This window comes from Lagenorhynchus albirostris, chromosome 19 (genome assembly GCF_949774975.1).
Source record: "Lagenorhynchus albirostris chromosome 19, mLagAlb1.1, whole genome shotgun sequence".
Classification (NCBI taxonomy): Eukaryota; Metazoa; Chordata; class Mammalia; order Artiodactyla; family Delphinidae; genus Lagenorhynchus; species Lagenorhynchus albirostris.
Genome location: NC_083113.1, coordinates 19,371,922 through 19,385,991, shown reverse-complemented (window position 1 = coordinate 19,385,991; position 14,070 = coordinate 19,371,922). Strand labels below are relative to the sequence as shown.

General features: G+C 36.6%; 1 protein-coding gene and 1 long non-coding RNA gene across 2 annotated transcripts in view; one reads left to right on the top strand and one right to left on the bottom strand.

The window, feature by feature from the left end:
• The window catches only part of LOC132509469 (uncharacterized), a 127,079-nt gene that overhangs the window by 5,206 nt on the left and 107,803 nt on the right, over positions 1–14,070 (bottom strand). The gene's annotated exons all lie outside the window — the stretch shown is intronic.
• DPY19L3 (dpy-19 like C-mannosyltransferase 3) overlaps positions 1–14,070 on the top strand; it is a 73,765-nt gene that overhangs the window by 40,319 nt on the left and 19,376 nt on the right. The window contains exons 9-15 of the mRNA XM_060130552.1: positions 4,188–4,319; positions 5,689–5,790; positions 8,265–8,338; positions 8,502–8,660; positions 12,332–12,454; positions 13,042–13,153; positions 13,766–13,822. Of these exons, the coding sequence (XP_059986535.1) occupies positions 4,188–4,319; positions 5,689–5,790; positions 8,265–8,338; positions 8,502–8,660; positions 12,332–12,454; positions 13,042–13,153; positions 13,766–13,822 (759 nt within the window). The remainder of the gene's footprint in view (positions 1–4,187; positions 4,320–5,688; positions 5,791–8,264; positions 8,339–8,501; positions 8,661–12,331; positions 12,455–13,041; positions 13,154–13,765; positions 13,823–14,070) is intronic.

The following is a 14,070-nucleotide window of genomic DNA, read 5'->3' as shown; positions in this document are numbered from 1 at the left end:
TCAAGAACCTAGGGGCAGGACAGGAATAAAGACGCAGACATAGAGAATGGACTTGAGGACACGGGGTGGGGGAAAGGTAAGCTGGGACGAAGTAAGAGAGTGGCATTGACATATATACACTACCAAATGTAAAATAGATAGCTAGTGGGAAGCAGCTGCATGGCACAGGGAGATCAGCTCAGTGCTTTGTGACCACCTAGAGGGGTGGGATAAGTAGGGTGGGAGGGAGATGCAAGAAAGAGGGAGGGGATATGTGGATATATGTATGCACATAGCTGATTCACTTTGTTATACAGCAGAAACTAACACAATGCTGTAAAGCAATTATACTCCAATAAAGACGTTAAAAAATTACATTAAAGGTAGATGATCTAAATACAACTATTTAAAGACAGAGATGGGTTAGAATAGATTAAAAAAGCACAACCCAATTGTTTTCTACAAGGAACTCACTTCAAACAAACAGTATAGGTAGATTGAAAATAAAAGGGTAGGAAAAGATACACCATGCAAATATTAATCAAAAGAAAGTAGGAGTGGCTATATTAATATCAGGTAATGTAGGCATGAGAGCAAAGAAAATTACCAGAATAGTATGTACTAATAAAAGTATTAATCCACCAAGAAGACATAGCAATCCTAAATGTACATGTACTAACCAACAGTGCCACAGTATATGTGAAGCAAAAACTGACAGAACGGAAAGGAGAAACAGACAAACCCAAAAAGAGTTGAGGACTTCAGCACCCCTCTCTCTCAACAATTGAGAACCAGACAGAATCGTTAAGGATATAGAACTCAACAACACCATCAACTAACAGGATCTAACCAACATTTATAGAACATTCCACTCAACAACAGCAGAACACCCAATGGATTGAACCAATGGATTCAAACTGAAATCAACAAAAAGATAAGGAAATTTCCAATATTTGGAAACTAAGCAGCACACTTCTAAATAATCTATGGGTCGAAGAGGAAGCCTTGAGGAAACACTGAACTCAGTGACAACAAAAATGCAACGTATCAAACCTTGTGTGGTGCAGCTAAAGCAGCACTAAGAGGGAAATGTGTACCACTACACACATTATAAAAGAGGAAAAATCTAAACCATAACCAAGCTCCCACCTTATGAAACTAGGAAAGGAAGAGCACGATAACCCCAACTCAAGCAGAAGGAAGAAAACAATAAAGAAAAGAACAAAAATCAATGAAATTGAAAACATAAAAACAATAGAGAAAATTAGTGAAATAAAAAGCTAGTTCTTTCAAAAGATCAGTAAAACTACAGACCTTCATAATTCCCTTGGAGCATTAAACATTCAATGTTAGCACACTTTGATACCAAAGTTCTGATTCTCTGTGGCAGTACTTATGTTCTAGCCAGTTAAGAACATAGATTCTAGAACCGACTGCCTCGATTTGAATGAGTTGATATAAGTGAGTCATTTATCATACTCCCTGATATTTTATGAATGTTAAAAAATGTTAACCATGTTTAATTATGAATGATAATGAAGAGCATGAGCATGCCATTGAAGAAAATTTTGATTATTCTGTATAGGAAGAATGTATTATTGCTGCCTTGTTTCTAAATTCTGAACTAATAGAACCTGAGAAGGAACATCAAAAGTACCACTGGAAAAAAAAAAAAAGTACCACTGATAATCCACAACTTTCTAGTATACAGTACTGCTCAGTATTACATTTCTGGCTGATCACCCAGTGTTTCTCTTGAACCTAGGATATCATTACAGTTGACCCTTAAACAACATGAGTATCACTGCGTGGGTCCACTTATGTGCAGATTTTTTCAATAAATATATACAGTCCTCTGCAGTTGGTGGAATTCATGGATGCAGAAGGTTGACCATGGAACTTGAACATCCAAGGATTTTGTTAATCCACTGTGGGTCCTGAAACCAGTCCCCCACAGATACCAATGGATGACTGTACATTTATAAAACTGTGCAATCTTGTAACACAGACTGCTCTTTGTTCTCTAAATATTCCTACTTGGTGTAAAAAAAGACTGCCAGCATCAAAAAACATCGTAATCCAAATAAAGACAAAAGAAGTTTTATTTTAAAAAAATGTATTCCTGAATGAGTCATTATGCTTAAAGAGTTCCTACAGATTTAATGAGGAAAATATTTACACCCCTGTGGGAAAGGGAGCAAAAGATACAAATACTTCGTAGAAGGAAAAGCATCAAAAGGAATAAAATATGTAGGTATAAATTGAACAAAAGAAGTGCAGACTTACACCCAGAAAACTACAGAACACCGTTGAAAGTTTTAAAGACCTGCATAAATTGGAAAGATTTCCCATGTTCATGGATTGGAAGACTTTCTATTGTTAAGGTGGCAATACTCCCCAAATGGATCTACAAATTGAACATGGTTCCTCTCAGAATCCCAGTTGCAGAAATCGACAAGCTGATCCTAAAATTCATATGGCAACTCAAGGGACCCAGAATAGCGAAAAAGATCATGAAAAAGAACAAAGTTGGAAGACTCACACTTTTCAATTTCACAACTTAACTTCCAAGGTACAGTAATCAAGATAGTGTGATACAAGCAGAAGAATAGACATAAATCAATGGAATAGAATTGAGAGACCAGAAATAAACAGTCAACTGATTCTCAGCAAGGATGCCAAGATAATCATGGAGAAAGAGTAATCTTTTCAATAAATGGTGCTGTGATGGGACTTCCCTGGTGGCATAGTGATTAAGAATCTGCCTGCCAATGCAGGGGACAGGGGTTCAAGCCCTGCTTCAGGAAGATCCCACATACTGTGGAGCAGCTGAGCCCGTGCACCACAACTACTGAGCCTGCACTCTAGAGCCCACGAGCCACAACTACTGAGCCCACGTGCCACAACTACTGAAGCCCCCATGCCTAGAGCCTGTGCTCTGCAACGAGAAGCCACCGCAATGAGAAACCCACGCACCACAACAAAGAGTAGCCCCCACTCGCCGCAACTAGAGAAAGCCCACGCTCAGCAGTGAAGACCCAATGCGACCAAAAATAAATAAATAAAAATTAAATTAAATTAAAATTTTTTTTAAAAAATTGGAAAACCCCATTTAAAAAAATGGTGCTGTGATAACTGGATATCTATATGCAAAAGAATGAAGTTGGACCCCTTCTTCTTACCATACACAATCATTAGCTCAAACTAGATCATAGACCTGATTTTAAGAACTAAAACTATGAAATGTTTAGAGGAAAAGATAGGAATAAATATTTATGACCTTGGAGTAGCCCAAGCCTTCTTTGATATAACACCCAAAGCACAAGTGACTAAAGAAAAAATTAGATGAATTGGACTTCATCAAAGTTAAAAACTTTTGTACCTGGAAGGATACCATCAAGAAAGTGAAAAGATGGGCTTCCCTGATGGCGCAGTGGTTGAGAGTCCGCCTGCCGATGCAGGGGACACGGGTTCGTGCCCCGGTCTGGGAAGATCCCACATGCCGCGGAGCGGCTGGGCCTGTGAGCCATGGCCGCTGAGCCTGCGCGTCCGGAGCCTGTGCTCCGCAACGGGAGAGCCCACAACAGTGAGAGGCCCACGTACAGCAAAAAAATAATAATAATAAAGTGAAGAGACAACTCGCAAAATATGAGACAATATTTGCAAATCATATATCTGAATAAGGATTTCCAGAATATATAAAGAATTCTTACAACTCTTTCAACGTTAAAATATGGACAAAAGATTAGATAGATATTTCTCCAAAGAAGATATATAAATGTTCAATAAGGACCTGAAAAGATGCTCATCATTAGTCATTAGGGAAGATTGGGAAATAATGGAGTACGGTAAAAATACTGATTGTTAGAATACAATAAAATACTATAGGCCATAACTGTAAAGGGATTTAGAAGAAAATTAAAGACTACAAACAGCATTTGCCTATTCCTAGAATATATTTATACCATTGTTTGCTTCCTCTACTTCATATATCCCTGTTCTTCTTAATGTTATAAAGTTTAAAATGTTCTGTAATTAAAAGGTAAATAAAGAGTTACTATCTTCCTTTCTTAGATTGTATTACTTGATGCTAGGTGTGTTTTCTGCATTATTTATAACGAGATGTATCCAACTAGTGACCAACCTGTCAGCATGTGGGAGTCTCTTGATAAAAATCTGTTTAACCATCTAATCCTTGGTTGTTGCAGGTGACATGGCTGTATGGTATACAGCTAACAGGTTTACTCCTTGTCTGCATTCTTCAGTTTTTTAATTCCATGATTCTCGGATCATTGCTTATCAGTTTTAACCTTTCGGTATTAATTGCAAGAAAACTTCAGGTAGGACTTTTTTTTTGTCCTTAATCAAAGTAAACTTTTTTTTTAATTGTGTGGTTGTTTAGACCTTGTTTTCATATAGTATACAAAGGAAAATTTATAACCAAATTCCCACTAAAAAGCAGTAGGGCCATTATTTGCTTTTTTTGAAGTGCATGGTATAGCATTTGTTTTCAGGCTTTCTGATCTGCCATTCCTTTGTTCTGACGTTTATTATTTCTTAGAAAATTGGAATCTTAATTAAATTCAGGATTAGCCAGAGATACTTGTTTGACTGCCATTGGTTTAAAGTTGGAATAAAAGAGAAAAAAATGTTGACTTTTTTCATGTGTGAACTCAAGAGTGAGAAGAACATATTGCTTTGTGGAAATGTGTTTGTCACAGTCTTTAAAGTTGGTGGACACCTTGTTATTTGAAGTAGTAACACCACTCTTTCCCCCATCCCTCCATATCATATTATTGATTTTTAAGTGAGTTAAAATTAACTCTGTTTTGAGAATTTTGAGATTCCAAATAAATACCTTTAGAAAAAAATGGGACATTTCCTAGAATAACATGTTTGACATTGGCCTCATCTTTTGACTTTATTATATAATTAAAATCTCTTAAATTTACATAAAATTTAAGAGTTAGTTGTTTTTCCTTAATAATGTTGCAAAGCCTGTTTTCTGTCTTATAAGCATATGAGAAACATTTCTCATAAGCACTTTTATATCAAGAAGCTGTTTTGTTTTCCATTTTGGGAAGAATAAATACATTTTGTTATTAGTCTTTTGAGTGAGAGCTACTATGGACAAATCTTCACAAAATTTTAAAAAACAGGCTTTTAGTTGACTTAAAAACTGTACTTCTCATTTATCCTTTTAACCTTAATTATAAATAAACATCACTTATATTTGAACTGTTTAGATATTATTATATTTGATAATCCATAAAGTTATTTGAGGGTTATAAGAAAACTATTATGTATCAAAGAGCACAATTTACTTTTTTTATATAGGTCTTTTGTTTAATGGGTTATAGTCTGTGATATATGAATCAGTGGATAAAAAGATGAATCAGTGGATCAAGTTCAGTCAGTATATGCTGAGTACCTTCTAAGTGGCCGACTCCATACTCTGGTTGAAGAGGTCTTTAAAAAAAAAAAAGGACTAGGACACATTTCCTCATCATATGGAGCTTATTATTAAGTGATTCATTTACTATTAGAAAAAGACAAATTTTAAGACAATGTAACCTCATGAAAATTAGGTTATATTTTCCCTATATGTTGTGTGACCCAATGTTTTAAATTCTTAAGTAATCTCATCTTAAATGTTTATGAAGTTACATTAAAACTAAAAAATTGAAACTCAACTCTTTTAATTTCTAGAAAAACCTGAAAACTGGAAGCTTCCTTAATAGGCTTGGGAAACTGTTGTTACATTTATTTGTGGTTTTATGTTTGACACTTTTTCTCAACAACATTATTAAGGTAGGTTAATAAAATGACATATTTAATTTAGCATTACTAAAGAGTTACCAGTTTTACTTTAAACAGACTCAGTTTTACCTTTGTTTCAGTAACGGGATTATTTTCTTGATTTTAGTCCTTGATTTCTATTTGCTCTTAACATGTTCTACTTTGAACCCACCTTTTGAGTTATTAAACTTTTTAAAAACTCAGCTTTAAAAGCATTAAACAAGTATTCCTCTAAATTTAAAGCTTCTACTTTTTAGAGTGTTTTCTGTACTATGGTACTAAAAAAAAAAAAAGACATGATTTTTATTGGGGTAAGTTCATAAATAAACTGGGTTTACTGTCGGAACCACATTGATTAATTGAGATGATTTCGCCCCTCTGGGAAGACTGGTCTCAGGACAGAAAACAGCTGCATGTACATGACAGACTCTTCTTCTGTAAGAGAATGGCAGTCTCTCTCCCTGTCTGTTGACTGTCAAAAAAAAAACAGACCCTTCACTCAGTCAGCCACATTAAACACCTCCACTCCAGGTCCTTATCACTATTTTCTTAAACTCCATATAGTTCACTACTTATCAAAAACTTATTTGAGGGACTTCCCTGGTGGCTCAGTGGTTAAGAATCCACCTGCCAATGCAGGGGACATGGGTTCGAGCCCTGATCCGGGAAGATCCCACACGCCGCGGAGGAACTAAGCTCGTGCGCCACAACTACTGAGCTTGCGCTCTAGAGCCTATGAGCCACAACTACTGAGCCAGAGAGCCACAACTACTGAGCCCGCATGCTGCAACTACTGAAATCCACATGCTTAGAGCCCATGCTCCGCAACAAGAGAAGCCACCGCAATGAGAAGCCTGCACACCGCAACAAAGAGTAGCCCCCACTCGCTGCAACTAGAGAAAGCCCATGTGCAGCAACAAAGACCCAATGCAGCCATAAATAAATAAAATTTATTAAAATAAAAAACAAAACATTTGAGCAGAACAATCAGCATTTCTGAAAGACTGGCTGAAAGATACGCAGTCCATCCATTTCACCACTCTACATGTTCAGTTACCTGTGCCTGGATTAAGCCAGGAGAGAGCTACTTGTCTGGACCACTGTTTTTTGACTCCCCAAAGAATAATGCCTACTGAATTGCACTTGATGTTCTGCCAGCTACCTACAATTGGAAGAATTTTAAAAAATAGTCTTTGAGACTATTCGCTGTTTTTACTGTACCCATGGGGAAAATTTCTCTTGAGTCTCAGTTTTAGGATTATAAGGATGTCTCTTGAGCAACTGGTTTGTTTTAATCTTATGACCCTGTGCGTAGCATATTTCCCTCTTTGTATTTGCTACTAGAATGCATGAGCCCGGATTTGTGGCTCATATCTACTGAATATATTTTGTGTACTAACCTCAGTTCTGGATTAATCTTACTTTCTTTTCTATCGTCATTTTTCTTCTGATACAATTTCTTCACCCATTTATGTTATATGAATTTTTGTAAGCCATAAATTAAAAATAAAATAATGTGAATTAAAATTATACTCACTAATGATAAACACTGGCATTTGTCTCTTCACCCCTTGAGGGTTATTGCTGTGTCTTGAATTGTCTTTGAAAGAATGAGTCTTATATCAGTTGTATCTGCAGACAGAAAAACCCAAAGCAAAATAGGCTTTGTGGGCTATGTTCCTATTGGAGGTTTCAGATCATGATATTATCGGTTTTCTGATTTTAAAAGTTGTACTCACTGGGCTTCAGCTGTCTCCCTCTCCCTGAAACCAAAGAACCTCATCTTTTATCTATTTTGCACGTTGAACTTATGCCTAGATTTTGTTTGCAAAAACGATTCTGCTAAAAAAAAAAAGGAATGGAGGGTGTTTGAAAACCCCTGCTTTTGAATGAAATAATGCCATTTGCAGCAACATAGATGGATCTAGAGATTATCATACCAAGTGAAGTAAGTCAGAACAAGGAAGACAAACACCATATGATATCACTTATATGTGGAATCTAAAATATAATGCAAATGAACTTATTTACAAAACAGGACACAGACAGAGAAAACAAATTTAGGATTACCAAAGGGGAACGGGGTTGGAGGAAGGATAAACTAGGAGTTTGGGATTAGCAGATACATACTACTATATATGAAATAGATAAACAACAAGTTCCTACTGTAAAGTACAGTGTACTGTATTCAATATAAACCATAATAGAAAAAATATATATGTATAACTGAATCACTTTACTGTACACCAGAAACTAACACAACATTGTAAATCAGCTATACTTAAATAAAAGAATTTTTTTAATGAAAAAATCCCTGCCTTAGAATTTCTCAGTTCTAAGACCTATTGTAAACATTTACTAATTTTACATACACACACATACAGTCGTATGAAATGGAGCGCTGAAAATGTGTATTCAATGGGAAATTATCAGAAAACCATGCATAAAGAACTGATAGCAATTTTTATTTTCTCCCTCCCCAATAGAAAATTCTTAACCTCAAGTCAGACGAACACATATTTAAATTTCTGAAGGCAAAATTTGGATTTGGAGCAACAAGGTATGACTGAATTTAAAGTCTGTGTTTGCTTTTTATGTTAAATCAGCAGGGTCTTTAAAATGTAAGTTATCAGTTCTTAATTTCAAGCTTACTTTGAGGAAAAGTTGGAGGTTTACTTATCTTGTACTTGAATTTAATACTTTGCTTTCCCTTTGTTTCCTAGAGATTTTGATGCAAACCTGTATCTGTGTGAAGAAGCATTTGGCCTTCTGCCTTTTAATACATTTGAAAGGCTTTCAGATACTCTGCTTTTTTATGCTTATATATTTGTTCTGTCCATCACAGTGATTGCAGCATTAGCTGTTGCCTTCCGTAATCTCAGGTATGGCATATTTCAGAAATCTAATTCTATGCTTTAATGAACTTGTTCTGTGTTGCAGAAAAATTGCTAAATTGAAAATCAAAACATCAGATACAGAAGAGAGTACAGTCATCTTAAAGGGGGAACGTACCTAAGTTAGCGTGGACTGTACTCTCAGTTGGTAAGGGTGGAGTAGTTAAGAGACAGTAAAAAGTAGCAGATGCCATGCACACAGGTCTGGGTTGAGGTCCTGGCTCGCATACTTGGGAACAATGTGATCTTTGAGCCAGTTACATAACCCTTCATTATTTCCATTTCCGTTTCTGTAGAATGAGAGCACTAAGAGTACTTACTCTACAGGGTTTTGTGAGAAATAAATAAATGAAAATTACATAAAGTACTTAAAGCAGTGCCTCATGCGTAGAGTATATTGTGTAGATTTCAGCTATCATTAGCAAGTGTTATTATTATTGACTTGTAGTCTCTCTGTTTTGTTCCCATTATTAATTTCCTGTGTTTTTCTACCTTTCTTTCTCCAGCTACCTTTTTTATTTCTCATGAACTGTCAAGAGTTAACCATTGTTTATTTGTTTTGTTGCATCTTGTTTAAGGGCTTATAAAGTTGGAATGGACCATAATTATTAGCATCTACTAAAAGTCTTAAGTATTAGTTGACAGTGTTTTAAAACTTAGGATGTCTGCTAATCTACTTAAAAGAGAAAGTCAGGGAGTATGAAGAACACCTACATATCACGCTGATGGAGGTTTTTGCATTTACTATCCATGTTAAATTGAAACAAATTAAGTGTAAGAAGTTGAAGCTACTGTCATTTGTGGAAAAGTAATGAAGCCCAGAAGGAAGCCCTTTTCCTGTGTAGCTACCTTGCCAATTAAGGTGCTGGTGAGCTGTGATTCGCAGCCACCGGAGAGCTGTGCTGGGAGAAAGTCATTACAATGAGCCCAGATCAGTTGAGGTGTTTTATGATTATTAAGAATGAAGCAACATTGAACCATGAAGCTATTTCACTGACTATAAACTATTTTAGTATCTTTCAGAAGTGTTCTTTTTATACCGAGTCCAAGATAAAAATTTAGCCCCATGAAAATAGATGGAAATTATTCTAGACAGTGTAACTTAATGTTATTCCAGACACACCAGGTGTCGACAGGACTCTAGACAGCATGCAAAGCAGGAAGTTCAGTTGGCCTGCAGTGTTGTGTGAAAATGTCTGCCATGCTCAGCGTGAACCTATGGGCCGTCCTTGGAAGCTTATTTGGTATATGATTATAGATAAAGATTTTACCAGGTAGGGATATTAGGACTTTATTAGAGGAAAGCACTACATTAATTAAAGTCATTTAAGAATTATAGTGTCTCAATGTGAATTAACATCTAAGTAATTTGAAGGATATATTATCAATGCCAAGTATTTAAAATATTTCTACCTTCTAGTACTAGGAAGGATGGTACCATTACGTTTATACACCACATCTACATTGGTGTGTAGTATATAACTGAAAAGGATACCCTGTTCTATACTCATGGGATTAATAGAGCTTTCCAGCTCAGTTGTGGGCACCGGGAGAGGTGTTGCAGAATTCTCCCAGGTATCAAGGGAGGGTGAGAGGGTATGTTCTTGTCTGGAGTAATCTTTTAGTATCAGTGGAAGCCAGAGTTTGGGTTGTGATATATAACGTTTAAGTAAAGATTATCACCAGTGGTGAAAATTACCATAGAGTATCATTTTAATTTTCTTATGTATCTAGGGTGGTGAAAAAGAGGATTTCCAGGAAATAACAGGTCTATAGTTACATAGAAGCATTGTACATATCCAAGTCTATTGGATTTGTGTGAAGGATAAGTGGGGCCTTTATAGAAGTATTATTTTTATCCTAAGCTGGCAGCCCTTACTGTTGTTTCCTTTTCCCCTTGACAACAAATTGTGCAAATCTGAACCCACTCATCCATCTCAACATCATTCAAGTGGGGACAACCAGACAGTACGTGCTTCCCAGTGTGATGGAATACATCATATCCCCATGAAGTGTACTTGCCAAAATAAATGAACTTGACTCTAATAATTAACCTCTAGATCTAATTACAAGTTTATAAGAAACATGGGAATAGAGAAATAATATAAAATGGCACCACGAGGAGACAATCGGCCAAATCCAGAAGGTAGGAAGTTATAGGACAAATTGTGCATTTTCTTCAACGAGTAAATGCCCTTAAAAGTGGGGAGGGGGGAGTACTTATATTGATTGAAAGATAATTTAAAGAGACATTGATGAAATGCAGTATGAAAGCTTGGATCCTCATTCAAAAAAACCACCTGAAAAAAGCTATTGCAATAAATAGAAAATAGAACGTGAACTGGGTGTTAGATGATGTTGAAGGGTTACTGTTAATTTTATGGGTGCAGTCATCTTAATGTAGCCATATTTGATTTTTTAAATCACGTTAGGGTACTTGCCTGGTGACGCAGTGGTTAAGAATCTGCCTGCCGATGCAGGGGACACGGTTCGAGCCCTGACCCGGGAAGAACCCACATGCCGCGGAGCAACTAAGCCCGTGTGCCACAACTACTGCGCCTGCGCTCTAGAGCCCACAAGCCACAGTTACTGAGCCCGCATGCCACAACTACTGAAGCCTGTGTGCCTAGAGCCTGTGCTCCGCAACAAGAGAAGCCACCGCAATGAGAAGCCCGCACACCGCAACAAAGAGTAGCCCCCACTCACCGCAACTAGAGAAAGCCCGCGCGCAGCAACAGAAACCCAGCGCAGCCAAAATTAAATTAATTTTTTAAAAAATCATGTTAGTTATATGTAATGAGGTATTGTGGTAGGTTAAAAATGTGATCATTGGTTCGTAAAGGAACTGAATTCCAAGTTCATGGATACATTTTTACTTGTAAAAACTAGAAAGATATGAGTAACTACTATGACATCTCTAAAGATCTCTTGTAGTTTCAGTGATTCCAAAATAATATTTTTTTGCTATCTCTTATAATTTAAAGGATTGAAGGACTTTAAGGTTTTGCTTAAATTAAAATGAAATTTGTTCAGTTTTAGTTACTCTAATTATTAATGCATTTATATTATGACACTTTTAGCCTCATAAACAAATTCAAAATTGATCAGAGCTGATTCACTTTATCATAGGGAAATAAAACATTTCTAAATATATGAAGGCATAGGTTTCTTCTTTTTTTTTTTAGTTATTATTTTTGGCTGCGTTGGGTCTTCGTTGCTGTGCGCAGGCTTTCTGTAGTTGTGGCAAGCGGGGGCTACTCTTCGTTGCGGTGTGTGGGCTTCTCATTGCTGTGGCTTCTCTGTGGAGAATAGGCTCTAGGCACGTGGGCTTCAGTAGTTGCTGCATGTGGACTCAGTAGTTGTAGCATGCGGGCCCTAGAGCGCACAGGCTTCAGTAGTTGCAGGGCATGGGCTCAGTAGCTGTGAGGCGCGGGCTCTAGAGCGCAGGCTCAGTAGTTGTGGCGCATGGGCTTAGCTGCTGTGCAGCATGTGGGATCTTCCCAGACCAGGGCTGGAACGTGTGTCCCCTGCATTGGCAGGCGAATTCTTAACCACTGTGCCACCAGGGAAGTCCTTCTATCTTCTTCTTTAAGAAAGATTTAACTAAATTAAAATTAGTTACCCAGCTTTAATTTTTGTATATGTACTATTCTATGCAGTGATTCTACAAATCAGCAATCCATGTATAAAATGGGAGAGTACAGAATCGGCCTGAAACCAGAAACTGCCTACAATTTAATACATACGATTCTGTTTGGATTCTTGGCATTGAGTACAATGAGGTATTTTTGTTTTATCTGTTTATTTTTTTACTTGACCACTCTTTACCTGACATAGTTTAGCAATATAATTTGGGAACTGATGATCATCTTCATTAATGATTATGGTTCCCATAAAAATGTCCTTGTTGGGGCTTCCCTGGTGGCGCAGTGGTAGAGAGTCTGCCTGCCGATGCAGGGGACGCGGGTTCGTGCCCCGGTCCGGGAGGATCCCACATGCCGCGGAGCGGCTGGGCCCGTGAGCCATGGCCGCTGAGCCTGCGCGTCCGGAGCCTGTGCTCCGTAACGGGAGAGGCTGCAGCAGTGGGAGGCCCACGTACCGCAAAAAAAAAAAAAAAAAAGTCCTTGTTTACTATCTTCTCCCAGTACAAAATAGTATTTATAACCAGTTTTTTCCTAATTGCCAGTATTCCTCTACTTTTATTTACATGATGGTTCTCAAAAGGCAATGGAATTAATAAGTAACCCCTTGGCAACGGTTTCTGCATAGTTTTAGTAAGATTTTACTATCACAAATAATACAACTGTCTCAGACTCCAGGTTTCTACACAGCTAGCACTGTTGACCTTTGCCTGCTTCTCTTCTTACAGAATGAAGTACCTCTGGACATCACATATGTGTGTGTTTGCATCATTTGGCTTATGCAGCCCTGAAATATGGGAGTTACTTCTGAAGTTGATCCATCTTTATAACCCAAAGAGGGTCAGTGCTATCTCTTTTTCCATTTCATTTTTATGACTTCTAGTATTTCTTTAATTATCAATTCTGTTGTTTTTTTTTTCAGTTGTCCATACATCAATTTGATAAAATGGATACTAAAATTTAAAGCTACAAATAATTGATACATTATGATTTTATAAGGAATTATTTTAAAATAATTTTGTTTAATTTTAGCTTTATTTTCTAAATCATTTTTTTCCAGACCATAAGTTAGATATGTTCATTATACAGAATTTGGAAATACTGAAAAGCACAAAAAGGAAAATTAAAAATCACCAATAATCCCATTATCCAGTTATCGCTATTATTGTTAAGTATTATAATATAAACATAATTACTACTAAGTGTACAGTAATGATTAATGGCCCATAAGTGCAGTTCTGGGTGGTTCTGCCCTATAAATTCACTAGGTGGCAATATGGTAGGAGCTACAAATAGCTTATGAATGATTGACTCAGTTGTCTTGCATATCAGAGACTCATGCTCTGTTAAATTATATTTTTGTTGTTTAAAAAAAATGTATTTACAAAGCAAAAATGTAAAAGCAAAAATATTCCAAACACTTGTAATCTAAATAATGTCTTTCTTATATAGATATGTATAATGCGATATTCAATACCGATATTAATACTGCTGTATCTGTGCTATAAGGTAAGGTTGATTGTCCTCATTCCTGTCTTTAATCTATTTAGCAGAATAATTGCTTTGACTCAGTGTACTTTGTGTGTCATTGGCAAGTAGAGTGCTTTGCAGAACTTACAAATATCTACTTAGCTGCTTCTTATGGCAGTTGACATCGATAGGAAGACTGATGTTCTTCCCAAAATGGGATTTAACAGGTAGAAACATTATAACAAAAAATACTACAATTTAATTATTCTAATTAATTTTGGTTTTGA